The sequence below is a fragment of the Lutjanus erythropterus genome, chromosome 16, assembly GCF_056507025.1.
Source record: "Lutjanus erythropterus isolate fLutEry1 chromosome 16, fLutEry1.hap2, whole genome shotgun sequence".
NCBI classification, from domain to species: domain Eukaryota; kingdom Metazoa; phylum Chordata; class Actinopteri; order Lutjaniformes; family Lutjanidae; genus Lutjanus; species Lutjanus erythropterus.
In genome coordinates this window covers 15,369,622-15,384,039 of record NC_139332.1, presented here as the reverse complement: position 1 = coordinate 15,384,039, position 14,418 = coordinate 15,369,622, and the positions used below count along the sequence as shown (strand labels likewise).

The following is a 14,418-nucleotide window of genomic DNA, read 5'->3' as shown; positions in this document are numbered from 1 at the left end:
TAAGGTGTATGTTGGCTCACTGGAAGGGATCTGCTCCCATAAATTAAATTAAAAACAATACCTTAGTTAGTGTCATTGGTAACACAAAGACATATCAATCATATCAATATGGCTGCTGTGAAAAAGGTCTAATAGCAAAGTAATTATTTTTTTTAAGTTTTCAGTGAGAAATATGTAATAAGTAACTAATTAAATTTTTTAAAGTAACTTGGCCAGCACTGCTGTAGCTGCAGTAGGCGAGGCATGTGTTTTAAATCATATGTCAGCCATTATTATTATTATTATTATTATTATTATTATTATTATTATTATTATTATTATTGTTATTATAGAATTATAAGGTGAGTGTGGTGTAGGCTAGATTAAGTTTTTTAACTTTGGGCAAAAAATATTTTTTAGTTACTAAGGCATCAAAACATATGTATTTGTAGACAAATTGCCTTCACATTGTTGTGGTGGTGACATCTGCTCCCCAGTGGATTGAGGAGTCAGAGCCCTGTATTTGTAATCAAAGATTAAATCTGTAATACATTATTATTATATAGCTTCTCTGAAAACTGCACTAAAGCTGGTATGTAACTTGTGTTATTTTCAGCGCATTTTGTTTATGTGTTGTAAGAAATCCCTAATAATCTTGGACGGTGTAGATGTTTATAACGGTTAAACTGAGCGATATGTTGATGGAGCCTGGCAGGCACTGGGCTTTTGATTTTAGGATCATGAGCTTAGCTTAACATTGACAGACAGTTGACAGCTACAAATGTATACTACAGGGGTCAAACATTAAAGTATTTCTCTTTGGAAAAACTTGAATATTGAATTCCAACTGCTCTACAAACACTGTCCCAGAAGGTTTAATGTCTTTCTATAACTCTTCCCCTTCTGTTTATCTAATTATCCTCCATTCTGGTCAATGTTAATGACCGGAAATAATAAAGTCTGCAGGTTTTTTACTGGATATTGTGAACACAGAGACTTTGTATATTCATCGTCGCCAATCTGTGACGGTCTTATTTGTACACAACTATTCTGATTTACACAGATTTTCAGCCGGGATGTTCCTAAGTGGTTATTTCTGTCTTAGGGGTGTATGTGTGTGTGTGTGTGTGTGTGTGTGTGTGTGTGAGCAGGGCTGGTTTGAGAGAGAGAGAGAAAGAGTGAGTGAGAAAGAGAGACAGAGATGGGTTGAACAGCCTGTCTGTCAGGTGTTGGTACTCACATTAGTCATGTAAAAAAACAAAGGATTCTGGGAAGCGACAATGGCCAACACAAAGAGCGTCCAGACTCTTCCCAGTGTCACCCGATCTCTTGTGTGTATATGTGGGTAGATAAGTGTGTGTGGGTGTCTGTGTGGGTGTGTGTGTGTGTGTGTATGGTGGGGGGCTTTCTTTAGAGGGTGAGGGCGCCTCATTGGCTGCCATGCTGGGGTCAAGCTGAGGTCAGGACGTGTGTGATGGATGGACCTGTGTCTCTAGACCACTGCCCTTCTCCAAGTCCTCCTCTCTCCTCCTCTGGGCCTCAGACCTGTGGAGGTGTCCTGGCTGCGTGCTCGTCTGTTCACGTGTCTTTGTGTCACTGCATTTGGATTTATAAAAGGACCGTAAAGAAACCTGCAGACAGTGTTTTGAGGTGAGTTCTGCTGTGGTACAGTCAGTTTCTAACCTACCATCTAATCTCTGCCTTTAATACTCCTAATGGTTTCAGTCTCTGCTTCATACACACGACAACCAGACACTAACCACATGATGTCATCTCTCCTCTCTTTCCCCTCCTTCTCTTCCTCCATCATACTGTCAATCCCTGTATCGGCTCCGTCCCTTTATCGGCACATGGAGACGCACATCTGTCGATGGAAGAATTCATTTTGGCTGCCAATCACAACAGGGGAGTGGTCAATGAGCGCAGACATGCCAATACCTCGACTACCCTGATGACTGACTTCTGTCTGTCTGCCTCTCTCTGTCTCTCTGGGCACGTCCAGCACTTTCTGTCTGAGCAGAAACTGGCTGTCTCACTCTTATTGAATGTCCAAAGTACGTGTGTGTCCAGAACAGAGTACCATAGGTGAACATGAATAAAGCACGCCCAGGATCTCGGTGTAAAAGCACAGTCTGATCAGTGCGGGTGTCTCTGCAGAGGCCACAAGGACATACTGACTGTGTTTGTGCTCACATTCCTGCACCTTTTATCTGCATAATGTCCTAGAACACCAAGAATATCTCTAATAAAATAAAGAAATGAAGCTGAACCTCAGAAGTTTTGGTCAATAAGGTTTGATGGCAATTCCAAATGGATATTTTCCATCTGTGGCACAATGACCTAGGCCTCTGAACTTACTTCTTCTTGTAAAAGTGTTCTCATTTGCTTCCTTCTCTTTTTGCATACTCACACAAACACACACTAGAAGTACAGGTTATTTGTATTTGTATCTGTTCAATCAACAAAATTATCTGTCTCTGTATCTGTAATCAGATAGAAGAGCAGAAGTGGGCGTGATTTATACCAGAAGTCACTCCCACAGGAAAATGTTTTATTTTCTAACCTAATAGTCATTGGCATTGCAATTGTTGTGGCTTCAAAGCATCAAAATGATTTAACATCAGCATATAATTATTAATGAAACATATTCCACATCCTCATACAGTACTTCTTTCTAATTTTTAGCTAAACTAAGTTTTTCATTTACTTATGAACTGTGTGAAGCCCACCACTACCTCTGCTTTAACTGGGGGATATAAAAAAAAAAAATCAGATACAAGTACATAAAAACATCCCTCAGTTCAAGGGAATAATCTCGGTGCATAATATCAGTGATTGATTAAGCTAGATGACAATTTTTTGACTGTGCCAAGGTAACCACATAATTGACTTTTCCAAATAATAATGAGCATGATGGAAGCATTATCTTTTTCCATCACTATAATTGAGTTTTACCAAAAAACATACTTGGATTCAGGTGCATCCCTAATACACAAACACTGAAGCACAAGCTTCTAAGAAAAATGAGAAAATGACATCAGCAAGGTGAGAATTCAGAGGCAGGACTAGTGTGTTTTTAAAGGTATTTCCTCTCTGTTCCTCAGTCTCTATCTGTCTCTGCTGTGTGTGTGTGTGTGTGTGTGTGTGTGTGTGTGTGTGTGTGTGTGTGTGTGTGTGTGTGTGTGTGTGAGTATGGTTTTGTGCGCACCGCCTGTGCGTGCTTGTGCAAATCAGTCCCCAAACTTCATATTCTCTATCACCTGTATGTGCATTTGTTTACGAACAAGCTCAGTACGAATTACCTTGTGTGTCATCTCTGCATGTATGGGTGTGTTTCAAGTGTGTGTTTGTGTAGTTTTGCAGTAAATACCTGAACTCTCTCAGGTAGAAGTCCACGAATCTCGTTGTCAACTCTGTGTATGTCCATTAATACCTGTTGGAGAAAAACAATGTCTTCATGAACACTGGCGATATAATGTAATGTCTCAGTGAATGATTTCTTGCAATGAAGTCTTTGCAATTTAGCTACAGACAGGAAACTTCAGCTTTATGGAATTGCAGCAGCAACAGCTTAAATTAAGGTTGAGAATAAAAAGTGCTGAAGAGGTGAAATTGTCTCTGGCATCCTCCGAGATATAAATTCTGCATTACAGTTTAGATATTATTATTATTATGTTGTATAATTTAGAACAATAATAGAAGCCCGTTAAAATTAGCCAAGAAAAGAAAAATGTAAACATAGCCTGAGAAATGGAGAGAAATTTGACATAAATATCCCACCGTGTATCGTAATTTCGTCGTAATTCGTGGCAGCAGTTTAACGGCAATAATGTTTATGAATCATCTTGATAAATATAAATATAATATAACACATGAATATTATTTATTTGCAATCAGTGCAATTTTAAATGCTTCTTAATAACAGCTCGAATTGAATTTACACAAAAGCTTCTGAAGAATATCTAAGTAAATCAAAATTATAAATAAAACCCAGAATAGATTAAAAAATCGTCCTTTTTTTCGCCAAATACAATTTTCTATCCAGAAGTTGATATTTAAATTGTGTGTTGCTAATGTTTTCTATTTCTTGTAATTATATATCTGGAAATGAGTTGGATTAAATGTAGTATCTAAATATATTTATGTTTCAGCTCCAATCTTTAATTATTTTTGATATTTTAACAACTTAAATCTTGTGTCTTTGTATTGTTGGTGTTTTATGAAGCTTCGGGATGAGAATTTTCTGCGTGTTATTCGCCATTTCCCAAGGGAGAAAAAATAACATGTAGGTAAAAATATTTGAATTAGAGATTCACAGTTTATCTTTGTGTCAAAGGACATACCCAAATACTCTTTCTGTTGATGTGAGAGCTCATTTGACCGACTAAAGTTTAAAAGTCATTTTTAATGTAATATTCCAATCATTGCAGGGCACAAATATCTGGTTGGCACATGGCGCACGTCTATATTAGGCCGCATCAAGGACGCGCAAATGAATTCCGAGTCTAATTTCTGTGTCACCTCCTTAAAGTCAAAAGCTTTAAACATCTTTCCCTCCTTCACAAAGCCTAAATGGTTTTCGTCAAACATCTGTCATCGTCCATGTGTTTATCTGAAGGCCCTAATGGGAACCATCAGCCGCGTCGGGGCCACATTCTGGAGGTCGGGCCATGAAAACGACCTGATCTCACAAAGCTGAGCTCCTTTTAGCGTTTAGCAAAAAGCTGGATTGTGACTTTCTAGTTTGAGGTGCTTCTTTACCCAGTGTGGTCTGTAAACTGTTGTTTAGGTGTGGGTGCTGCTGTGACAACAAACTCAAACTGTGACCGAGGATTGACCCCGGCGTTTCTTTTGAGGATCAGCTGCCTTTCTAATCGTCTCTGTGTGGCTCCTAACAGCGCACAGGGGCCTGACGAGGAGACAATCCAGAGCTTAAAAGCTTCGTAAAAGCAGGACACCAAAGGATCTTGAGAAGTTTATGGGGATCTCAGAATTTTATTTTTATTTTGTCTAATTATACACACAAATTAGGTAATAACTATTTAAAATCTGAAAGAAAAAAACTTACTGACTACAGCTTAATTTTTGCATATAATGTTAAACTAATGCGATTTCTAAAATCATATCAGGTCTGGACATACACCCACACAATATTAATTAAAATGGAGTCTGCGGTCAATTGAGTATATCTGTTGTCAAAATGTTGTCATTCCCTGTTGCACAGAGGTGAAGTTAATTGCGAGCAAAAAAAGAGGGACACCAGATGTGAAGATTTAGATGAATCACTGTGAAAAAGAATAAATAGACTACTGATTAATATTTCGTCGAGGATCATAAACAAAATCAAAATGACTTTGAAAAAAGTCGTTGTCGTGCATAGATATGCACATTCGACAGTGAAATAGACCTAAATATTTTCCAAACCCACTATGGGATGTAAAACCTTTGTATGTCTAAAATATTATGAGCTTTGAGAAGCACTAATTTGTCGAAAACATTTTATAAGTTCTCACAGTGAAAAAAAGCCTAATAAGCTGTAATTGTTTTGACAAATTGTCTTTTTAGACAGCAGCATTTAAAATATGTTTCCTTGGTCAATGTAGTGTGCGACCGTAACAATTCAAATGAATTAAAATATTCTGACACATCCCTGCAAATCTAATTCATGACGTTTCATTGGCCTATCAGTCTGAACTTTGTCAAAAGCATTATTATATAATAATTTTAAAATATGTTTTTAAAATGTCAGAAATAAGTTACTGATGTAAAATGGTACATCAACCAACCACTTTTTTACATTAAAAATTCGAACAATCTCTTACTGAAATAGTAAAAATATTATATTACATTGACATAAAATTAAATTACAACCGACCTCTTGTTGAAAATCAAGACTATAGTAAATTCTTTGCTAAAACAAAATACTTTGTCAGACAAATAGAACAAATTCTTCTAACTTTTTTTCTTTCTGCTTCATTCTTGTCCGCATTGGCCTGGCAAATACAAGCAGGCCCTTGAGCAACAAGTCTGTGTACATAATTCACTATTTATACCGAAACACTCCTCCAACAACAAAATGAGGGCATCTGCAGTCACCAAACTAACCTTACCACAGGATCCAGAGCATCCTGAATGTAGAAAAACACCAAATACGCATTAACAACATCGAAAATGAATATACAAGAGGTAAGATGAATATAACAGAGGTTGGCTACAAAACTTACGCTCATTTTCCAAGTTTTCTGTCTGCTGTTGAATGAGAGTGAGCATCAGCCTCAGCAGGTCTCCACAGCTCCAATAGAGCAGCTCCTGCAGGTGGATCCAAGGTAAAGGTGAACGTCGCTCATTAATCACGGCTCTTTTGGCGTTTTTTTGCCCTTTTATGGTAAGATGGACTCGCAGGCTGCACACCAGGAATTAAAACAGCAAAAGAATCAGGAAACCTGTTTTTTAGCTTGGAAATAAGACACCGGATATACGTTACTTTGAAATTGTTATGTAAAATAAAAACATTTCAGTCTACAGTCTAAATTAGACACAGTTGTTTGATTTTATCTAGAAATAATAAGTATTATTCCACTTGTAATTTAAGCTGATTTTAAAGACAAAATTATCAGTATTCACTCACAGTTCAGTATCCCACAAGAGGCAGGTTTACAAATCAGACATAAATACAGCAGAATCTGAAATAATAGCTGTTTTTAAAGATGATTGTGTGACATGCAGTGCTGCAACTTTTCACCGTTCATCATGTCATCAGGTGGGGATGATGACACCTCTATGTGACTTGGGGGAACTGAGGAGTTAACGCTGACAGGGCCAGTGGGGCCCCATCCTTGTCGATAGCCTAACCTCGATGTTTTAATCGATAGAGTTGCTTTTTTGTCCCCTCAATAAGCCGAGAGCTCGATAGGGTTGTCATCACAAATGACGCTGACGTCCGCGCTCTCATCTCCTCCGTGGATAAACATGCCTTTATTATGCCAATAACTCTTTACCCCAGGGACGGGAGCGCGCACGGCCGCATACATTGAGATGCTCTGCGCTGCGTAAAAGAGGCACACGTGTGCGGCTTCACAAACGATGGGGGGAATAGACAGAGCTTTCCTACCCTGTCTGTAGAGCTTAAAGGTCTGATGTGCAGATTTAGATGGAAGATTTGCTTTAAAATCCTATGAAAATTCAAATTCCATATCTCCCAAAGACTTCCCCTCAGGAATGACACAGAGGAAGAGATGTTTTTTTTTAGAGGTAAACGCACTTTAATACACATGATTGACCCGTAAACGTCTCTCTGGACAAAACATTTGCTCCACTGGATTAAATAGACAACAAATATAAGCCTGGAACATACATGGCCATACAGTGTGAAAAAGAAAAGCTGAGTAAACATACAAAAATAAAGCAAAAACAAAGCCTTTTTGAATTTACTCAACTGAGGGCTAATTTGTTGTGTCAACTCAGGTTAAGAAGGTCACTTGAAATTACCAACTTAAGTTTGTCAAACTTAACATTACTATTAAGTTTTACACATGTATTAGAGAAAACCTGTGTTCTTGATTGAAAACAGACATCAACAGCACTGCATAAAAATCCTATTTGGTAACTTTTGCCTGCTGTCACTTGCTATATTTTATAATATTTACAGATATGACTGCAATGATTACTTGATTAATTGATTACTTGACTTACAACTATGTTCATAATTGATCAACTGTTTTCAGTCATTTTTAAGAAAAAATGTCCAGATTCTCTTTTTTCAGCTTGTATTTTGTGGTTCCTTTAGTCTGTGTTATGAGAATAACAGAGCATCTTTGGGTTGTGGACAAAACAAGGCATTTGAGGACTTCAGTTTTTCACCATTTTCCTGACGATTTTATCAACCAAACAACAAACAATTAATTGATAAAATGATGGACAGATGTATCAATAATTTAAATACCTAACATAATAATAACTTTGGAGACATATTCGAGACATACATTGACTTCAGAATAAGTCAAATAAGAACAGTTTCCAGTTCATTGATTGTAATTACTTAGGTTTTCTTAACTTATGAGTAGATTTGAATACTAATGTTAAGTTTGACAGGTGTAACACAGCACTTTGAGTGAACTTCTTAACCGAAGTTGACACAACAAATTAGACCATAGCTGAGTAAACTCAGAAAGCGTTTGATGGTGTCTTTACTTTCTAAGTTTTCTCATCTTTTCTTTTATTTTACAGTGTATAGGGCCGGTTCCCCAACTGATAAAACTCAGCGCCCGCCAATAATACATGAAAGCATTTTGCATCATGCAAATCTCACACAACAGACATTCAGACACACAAACACTCACAGGCCTCAAACACAGAGGTGACAGTGATTAAGGAGCTACGATAACAATGCACTCTTTAACGATTAATAAACGAGGTCGTCTCGTTGATTGTGTGATGCCTAATTGACGACATCCAGTGCAATCAGCCTGGCGTGGCACACATGACGCACATCTTTGGCACATTTGAGGTATTTGTTTGTTTGTGTGTGCAGCTCTGTGACTTTTGGCACTTTCAGCAGCACTGGTCAGGAGTCAGGTGGAAGGAAGGTTCTGGATAACTTTTGCACCATCACAGTCGTGGCGTGTTTAGTGTCAGATTTCAAAAGAAAGTGGACACATTTTGTTTGGACAGCAATGTCACCGCTCCTCTGAACACAATACACGATATAAAACAAATCTACAGCTCAGAAATGGTCCGTGTTAGTGCCCAAAGTCCCAAATAGTGCATTAACTCGTTCTAAATGTCCACATACGTCTTTGGCTTGGATACACTGTGTATGAGCTTTGATATATACAGGCCGCCTGTGGCCCAAAGAGGTAAAGAGGCAGTTGGTTCTTTAGTTGGAGGAATAAGGATCAGCCCCCGTGGAGGATACCGTGGAGGACGTGGGAGACGGAGTAGAGGGGGCTGAGATAGACTTCTCTGACTCCGCATCGTCCATTTTCTCTTGAATCCTCTCCCCCGGCTCTGAGGACGGAGCTTTGGCCGACAGCAGCCCTTCTTTCTCCCGCTTCTTCTGCTTCATTCTCCGGTTCTGGAACCAGATTTTCACCTGAGTCTCATTCAGCTGCAGCGCGGCCGCGATCTCGACGCGCCTTGCACGGGTCAGGTACTTGTTGAAGTGGAACTCCTTCTCCAGCTCCGTCAGCTGCTTGGTGGTGAAGTTGGTCCGGACTGTGTTCGGCTGACCCCCGTAACCGTATTCACCAGACCTCCCTGTAGACAGAGAAACAACTGACAGTAAACTTGCAGAACAGTTACCCCATATGTTCATGTAGACAGCTAACATATGATTTTAGTTGTGCTGTTGTTATTGTTAAAGGAATTTTAGATATATATTATATTTTTTTTCGTTTGTTACAGTACTATGGCATACTAAGCATGTCTTATGTATGTAGTCAAGAACAAATCTTGAAATACTGAATCTTGAATATCAACCGCTTGACCATGAGGGCAACTTTTACGCAGCAAGAAACAACTTTTGCGCAGCACTCAATTCATCTCAGCTACTTTGAAAAATATTGTGATCTGTGTGTCACTGGTCTAAAATAGCATTATAAGATATAATCTTCTACCATATACATTATAATACGTAATTATACAGTAAGATGCATCCCCATTCTTCTGTTTTCTCCTTTAAAGGTAGAATCAGTAGGATTTGTCAGAGCTGTTCCTAAATGCACTGTAGTTGATTGTTGTATTTCGTTCCCAGGACGTCAAATATAGATAGAAAATTTGCTTTAAAATCTTCTAGAAAGTCTAATTCTGTCCTTCCCAAGACTTCCCTTTAGCAATGACAAAAAGCAATCGTCTCTGTTTTTATAGGTGAAGGCAATTTAAAACGCATGACTGACCCTTAAATATCTCTGTGACATTTAGCCTAGTGTAGATAGCTAATTGTTCATTCCCAGACACACATTATCATTCCCAGGACATCAAACACCGACGTTTTGGGTTGGTAAAGCATCTCAAATAGAAAAATACTAAGATAATAATGTAATACAGGCAGAGGGCAGGGTCTCTGCAGATTCAGACACCACCACACACTTCTAGTAGGATATGGTGATTGAGAGGGATTATAGTAATATGAACCTATACATTGTTTTAGGGGAAAATGCATTGTATGTCATTAAACTGAAGTGATGTCAAACATGTCGACAGATGTTTTCTGAGTGGGACACAGAGGAATGAAAAGACATTTAAAGCCAAGTTGTTGGGTTCAATTTTACGCTTGAAATTTGACACCTTCTGCCTGGATGTGACAATTTTATCATTTGTTGTACTGATTTAAAGGCAGAATTAGTAGGATTTGTCTGAGCTGTCCCTGAACGCACTAGAAAGATTTTTGATTGTTGAGAAAAAAATGAGAAAATAAGAAAATAGAAACAGAGGGCAAAGTTGCTGTAGATGCAGACACCACCACACACCTCTGAGATTGATGATTGAAGGGGATTATGTTTGTATGTGTCTATGTTTTTTTAAGGAAAATGTTGCATGTAACACCCTTAAAGAGTTTGGATGACTTCTAAGACAGTGTCGTTTACAGACATTTCAACACTTTGTGCACCACTTTGCACCCACCTGTCTTTGGTGGGTTCCTCTTGACTTTCATCCAGTCGAAGGTCTGTGCAGAAGTCGCGCCCTCAGACAGAGGTGAGCAGCAAGCCTCCAGGTGAGCTGCGTGCAGGGGTGATAGCGGGTTCGAGCACCCAGTAAAAGGGGCTGCTTGCTCGTGCCCGCCGCCATAAGCAGCGTGTGCGTACTGTAGTTGACCCAGGGGGGCGGCACTGTAACCTTGGCGATGCTGAGACATCGAGGATGATATGTTACCCGAGTACATGAGCGGGCCGCACTGGGGGAATCCCGCTGTGGAATCTACTTCCTGGTTGAGCGCGTAATGGTTATACGTAGTACAGAAACTTTGGGGTCCATAGCTGGAGTTGCAGGCCGGATGGGCCCCGTAGGCGAGACCCAGCGAACTCGCAGTAGACTGATATGACCCCGGCTGGTGCGGGATGCCGTCAGGGGACCCCCTGCTCGCCACGAAGCGATCATCGGCCCCGCAGTTGTTGACAGTCACCGCGCACGACTGGAAAGTTGTAATCCCGTGGTCCGAGTGGAAAGCCCTGACCGAGCATGAGCCGCCTTCACCGCTCATCACCGAATAGTCTAAGAAGCTGCTCATTGTAGCATCGTTGTACCGGGGCCGAGGAGGGACCGTCCGCTCTACAGACACCCTCTGATCTCTTCTTCTCTCCCCTCTTTACCCTGAGTGACCGTGCCAACCTTTACCTATACTGTCCTGATCACAGGAGGGAGGGGGACCGATATCAATGAACGGGTGCTGTCACGTGGGCCCGGGTCAGCCAGTGAGGTGCTTGTCCTTATCCCCTTAGCCGGTGACAGATTGGTGTTTGAGTGGCTATTTAAATTCCAGGCGCTCGTCGATCAAGGTGACGCGCGTCGCCGCTAATGTATTGGCCGAGCAAACAATGAGCTGGGAGGCAGACGGCGGTGGACAGCTCTGGGGTCGCATGAAGAGCAGAGGACGGCAAACACGGCGTCTTCTAACCCCCGCCGTGCGCCCTGCAACCCTCGGAAAGATGAACGTTTTACCCTCTACAACCTCTCCACCAGGACGACCCCGCACTCTGACCCCAGGTACGGTATTTTTGGAAAAGAGGGGAGAATATGTGTGTGCGCGTGTGTGTGTGTGTGGTGGTGCGTATACGCGCACGAGGTTGGGCATGTGTCATATATATATAATAGAGTCATTCTTTCCTGGATGGATGGATCGCTCAAAGTGTGTGTGTGTGTGTGTGTGTGTGTGTGTGTGTGTGTGTGTGCCAGCGCCACAGGCTATGGTGGACCATCAGTGTCCCATTCCAATGCGAAGTGTTTCACGCTTTAACACTGCGAGGGATTTGCTCAGCAAATATTGTCATAGTGTGACAGTGAGAGAGAGGGAGCAAGGGCCGTTGCACTTTATTTTACGGTCTAATAACACGTAAGAAGTTGTACCTTTTATTAAATTAGACAAAAACTAAAAATGGCATGCAATTTGTTAGAGTAGTTATAATTAGACACTGCACACCTAATGGTACATAAATAAGACTTAACCAGTTGTAGACATTACAACATAACAGTAGTGTAAACTGAAGTGTATGATTTTCCATACTTAGTGCCTTTTGAGACTGTATTAGAGGATAATTAAGGGCACATAACGACCGAGGTAAAGCACAGACTTTAAACTAAAGAGAAATTACATATCTGGTATTTGAGACACACCTTTGGTTGGTCCCATACAGTTGGCCGAGTAGCCAAGACCGATGCATACTTCTTCGATCAAATCACATTATCTGCCTACAGTTTTCCACGTCTTAGGAGTAACCCATAGACAAAATATTCCTCTACAGCTATACTTTTTGCCTTTACTTGGTATATATGATAAGTGATTTCACTTGACTTTACAGTACAGTTCCTGTGATGTGTCTCAAACTGCCCTTTAATAATATAGTATAGTAGTATAACAGTGGGAAATAACAAACTACGGTGCAGTTTTGTTATAATGTGTCCCTAATGACATCTTACAAGGGTCTTACAGTGGGAAATAATATTACAGCACAGTTATGTTGTATTTGTCCTCCAATAACATCAAATAGGGACCTGACAGTGGGAAATAATGCACTTTTGTTTACAGTACAGTTCTATTATGTCTCTAATTATCCTCTAATAAGGTCTAATAAGGGTCTAACAGTGGTAAATAATACTTAAGTTCACAGTACACTTCTGTTATAATGTCCTAATTATCCTCTAATAATGTCTGATGAATGTCTAACAGTGGTAAATAATACTTAAGTTTACAATACAGTTCTGTTGTAAGATGTCTGTAATTATCGTCTAATAAAGGGTCTAATACTGTCTGACAAAGAACACGTTGTTTCTAGTTTCTGTCTAATTTGGTAAAATAGCTTGTTACATCTTCTTAGTGTATTGTAAAATAAAGTAAAACAGAAGAGAAAAGTACTTCAGTTCAGTCAAAGAGAGATTTTTTTTTTAAATATAACTTTGTTCCCATCAAGGTCGTATTAGAGATGTTTGTACTTGCTGGGAGGTCACAGGTGATGTAACGACAAGACAACACATTAAACATTAAGATGATGTGGTATTAATTTTTTCTCTTCTCGGGGTCACAGGGTGTGCTATCTGCTCTGATTTCACTCCCACATGTATTCATTATGCATGTATAGCGATCAAATGATCTGATAATGCGAGGCCCGTCGTGGAGCTAATGCGTCCACATAGCCCGAGGTGCGAGTGTGGGCTGATTATCCTGTTAAGTTCATCACATAAAGCTGTTGGAGAAATTAATGGCACCGAAAGCAAAGCCAGAGCAGGAGGCAGAGTGTGCGTGGGAGAGCTGCGGTACGGCGATAGCAGCAGAGTGCAAAGCCAACCTCTCACTGAGGAAGGAAAAGAAAGGGGAGGGGAGGGGAGGAGGGAAGGAAGGAAGGAGGGAGGAAGAGAGGATCACACGGAAGGATGGGCGCCCCCACTGGCCGCAAGTGGTCAAAAATCCAAAATGCTCCTCAGTGTGTTTAGAAATGTGTGATGAATGTAGATAGATAGATAGATAGATAGATAGATAGATAGATAGATAGATAGATATTATTTCCCAAATAACCTATAGGCAGTAGTGTGAAAGTAACAAAGTATACTGAAGTGCAATTTTGAGGTATTGTAAGGGAGCCCAGGGCAATTGACGTTTCCTAAGTGCCCCCTCTTTTCACTCTGTGCTCCGATGAGAGTTGAACAAGCTACTCAGTCAACTTTCTCCTGTCCTGTTTCCTGCACTTTGATATGCTATGTGCTAGGCTCATATATGTTAGCTAAGTAGCTACTTCAATCATTAGCTAGCTAGTTAGCATAGCATAACATTAGCTGTTTTGCTGCAGAGTACTCAGCCTCAGTACATGGGGCAAATGCTCTACCAGCTGAGCTGCCAGCCACCACCATCAGCTAATTTAAGATGTGACCCTCTAGTCACTTTTACAAGAAAAGGAGAAAGTTGGCAGAGGTTCCACCCAGTATCAGGCTTGCTCAACTGTTATTGGAGCACGGAGCAAAAAGGGGCAGGACTTAGGAAGGATCAAATGTATTTGACTTATCTAATCTTGTCCTTATTTGTGAAAATATATCAATTGTGTCATTGATTAGTGCAGATATATATGTTTCTTATGTTGACAGATGACAAGTGTTTTTGAAATATGTGAGTTAGGAAAGAAAAAATCTAAACAATGTTACAATTGTCCCCCCTACTTTAGTCGAGTGCTTCAATTTCAACAAACTTTATACTTCTGCTTCTCAGGAGAAATATTGTTCTTTTTACCCCCCTTCATT

At 40.1% G+C, this 14,418-nt stretch overlaps 1 protein-coding gene across 1 annotated transcript; it reads right to left on the bottom strand.

Annotated features, from left to right (window-relative positions):
- Positions 1–8,641: 8,641 nt before the first annotated feature.
- On the bottom strand, positions 8,642–11,678 carry hoxa1a (homeobox A1a). Its single transcript, XM_084739313.1, has 2 exons — positions 10,600–11,678; positions 8,642–9,234 (listed from the first exon to the last, which is right to left on the bottom strand). Exons 1-2 carry the CDS (start codon positions 11,201–11,203, stop codon positions 8,855–8,857), a joined length of 984 nt encoding a protein of 327 aa, XP_084595439.1. The 5' UTR covers positions 11,204–11,678; the 3' UTR covers positions 8,642–8,854.
- Between the last annotated feature and the right edge of the window lie 2,740 nt (positions 11,679–14,418).

Coding starts and splice junctions, on each gene's coding strand:
- hoxa1a (XM_084739313.1), bottom strand. CDS start 11,203: ATGAGCAGCTTCTTAGACTATTCGGTGATGAGCGGTGAAGGCGGCTCA. Junction 9,235..10,599: donor GAGGAACCCACCAAAGACAG/GTGGGTGCAAAG, acceptor CTCTGTCTACAG/GGAGGTCTGGTGAATACGGT.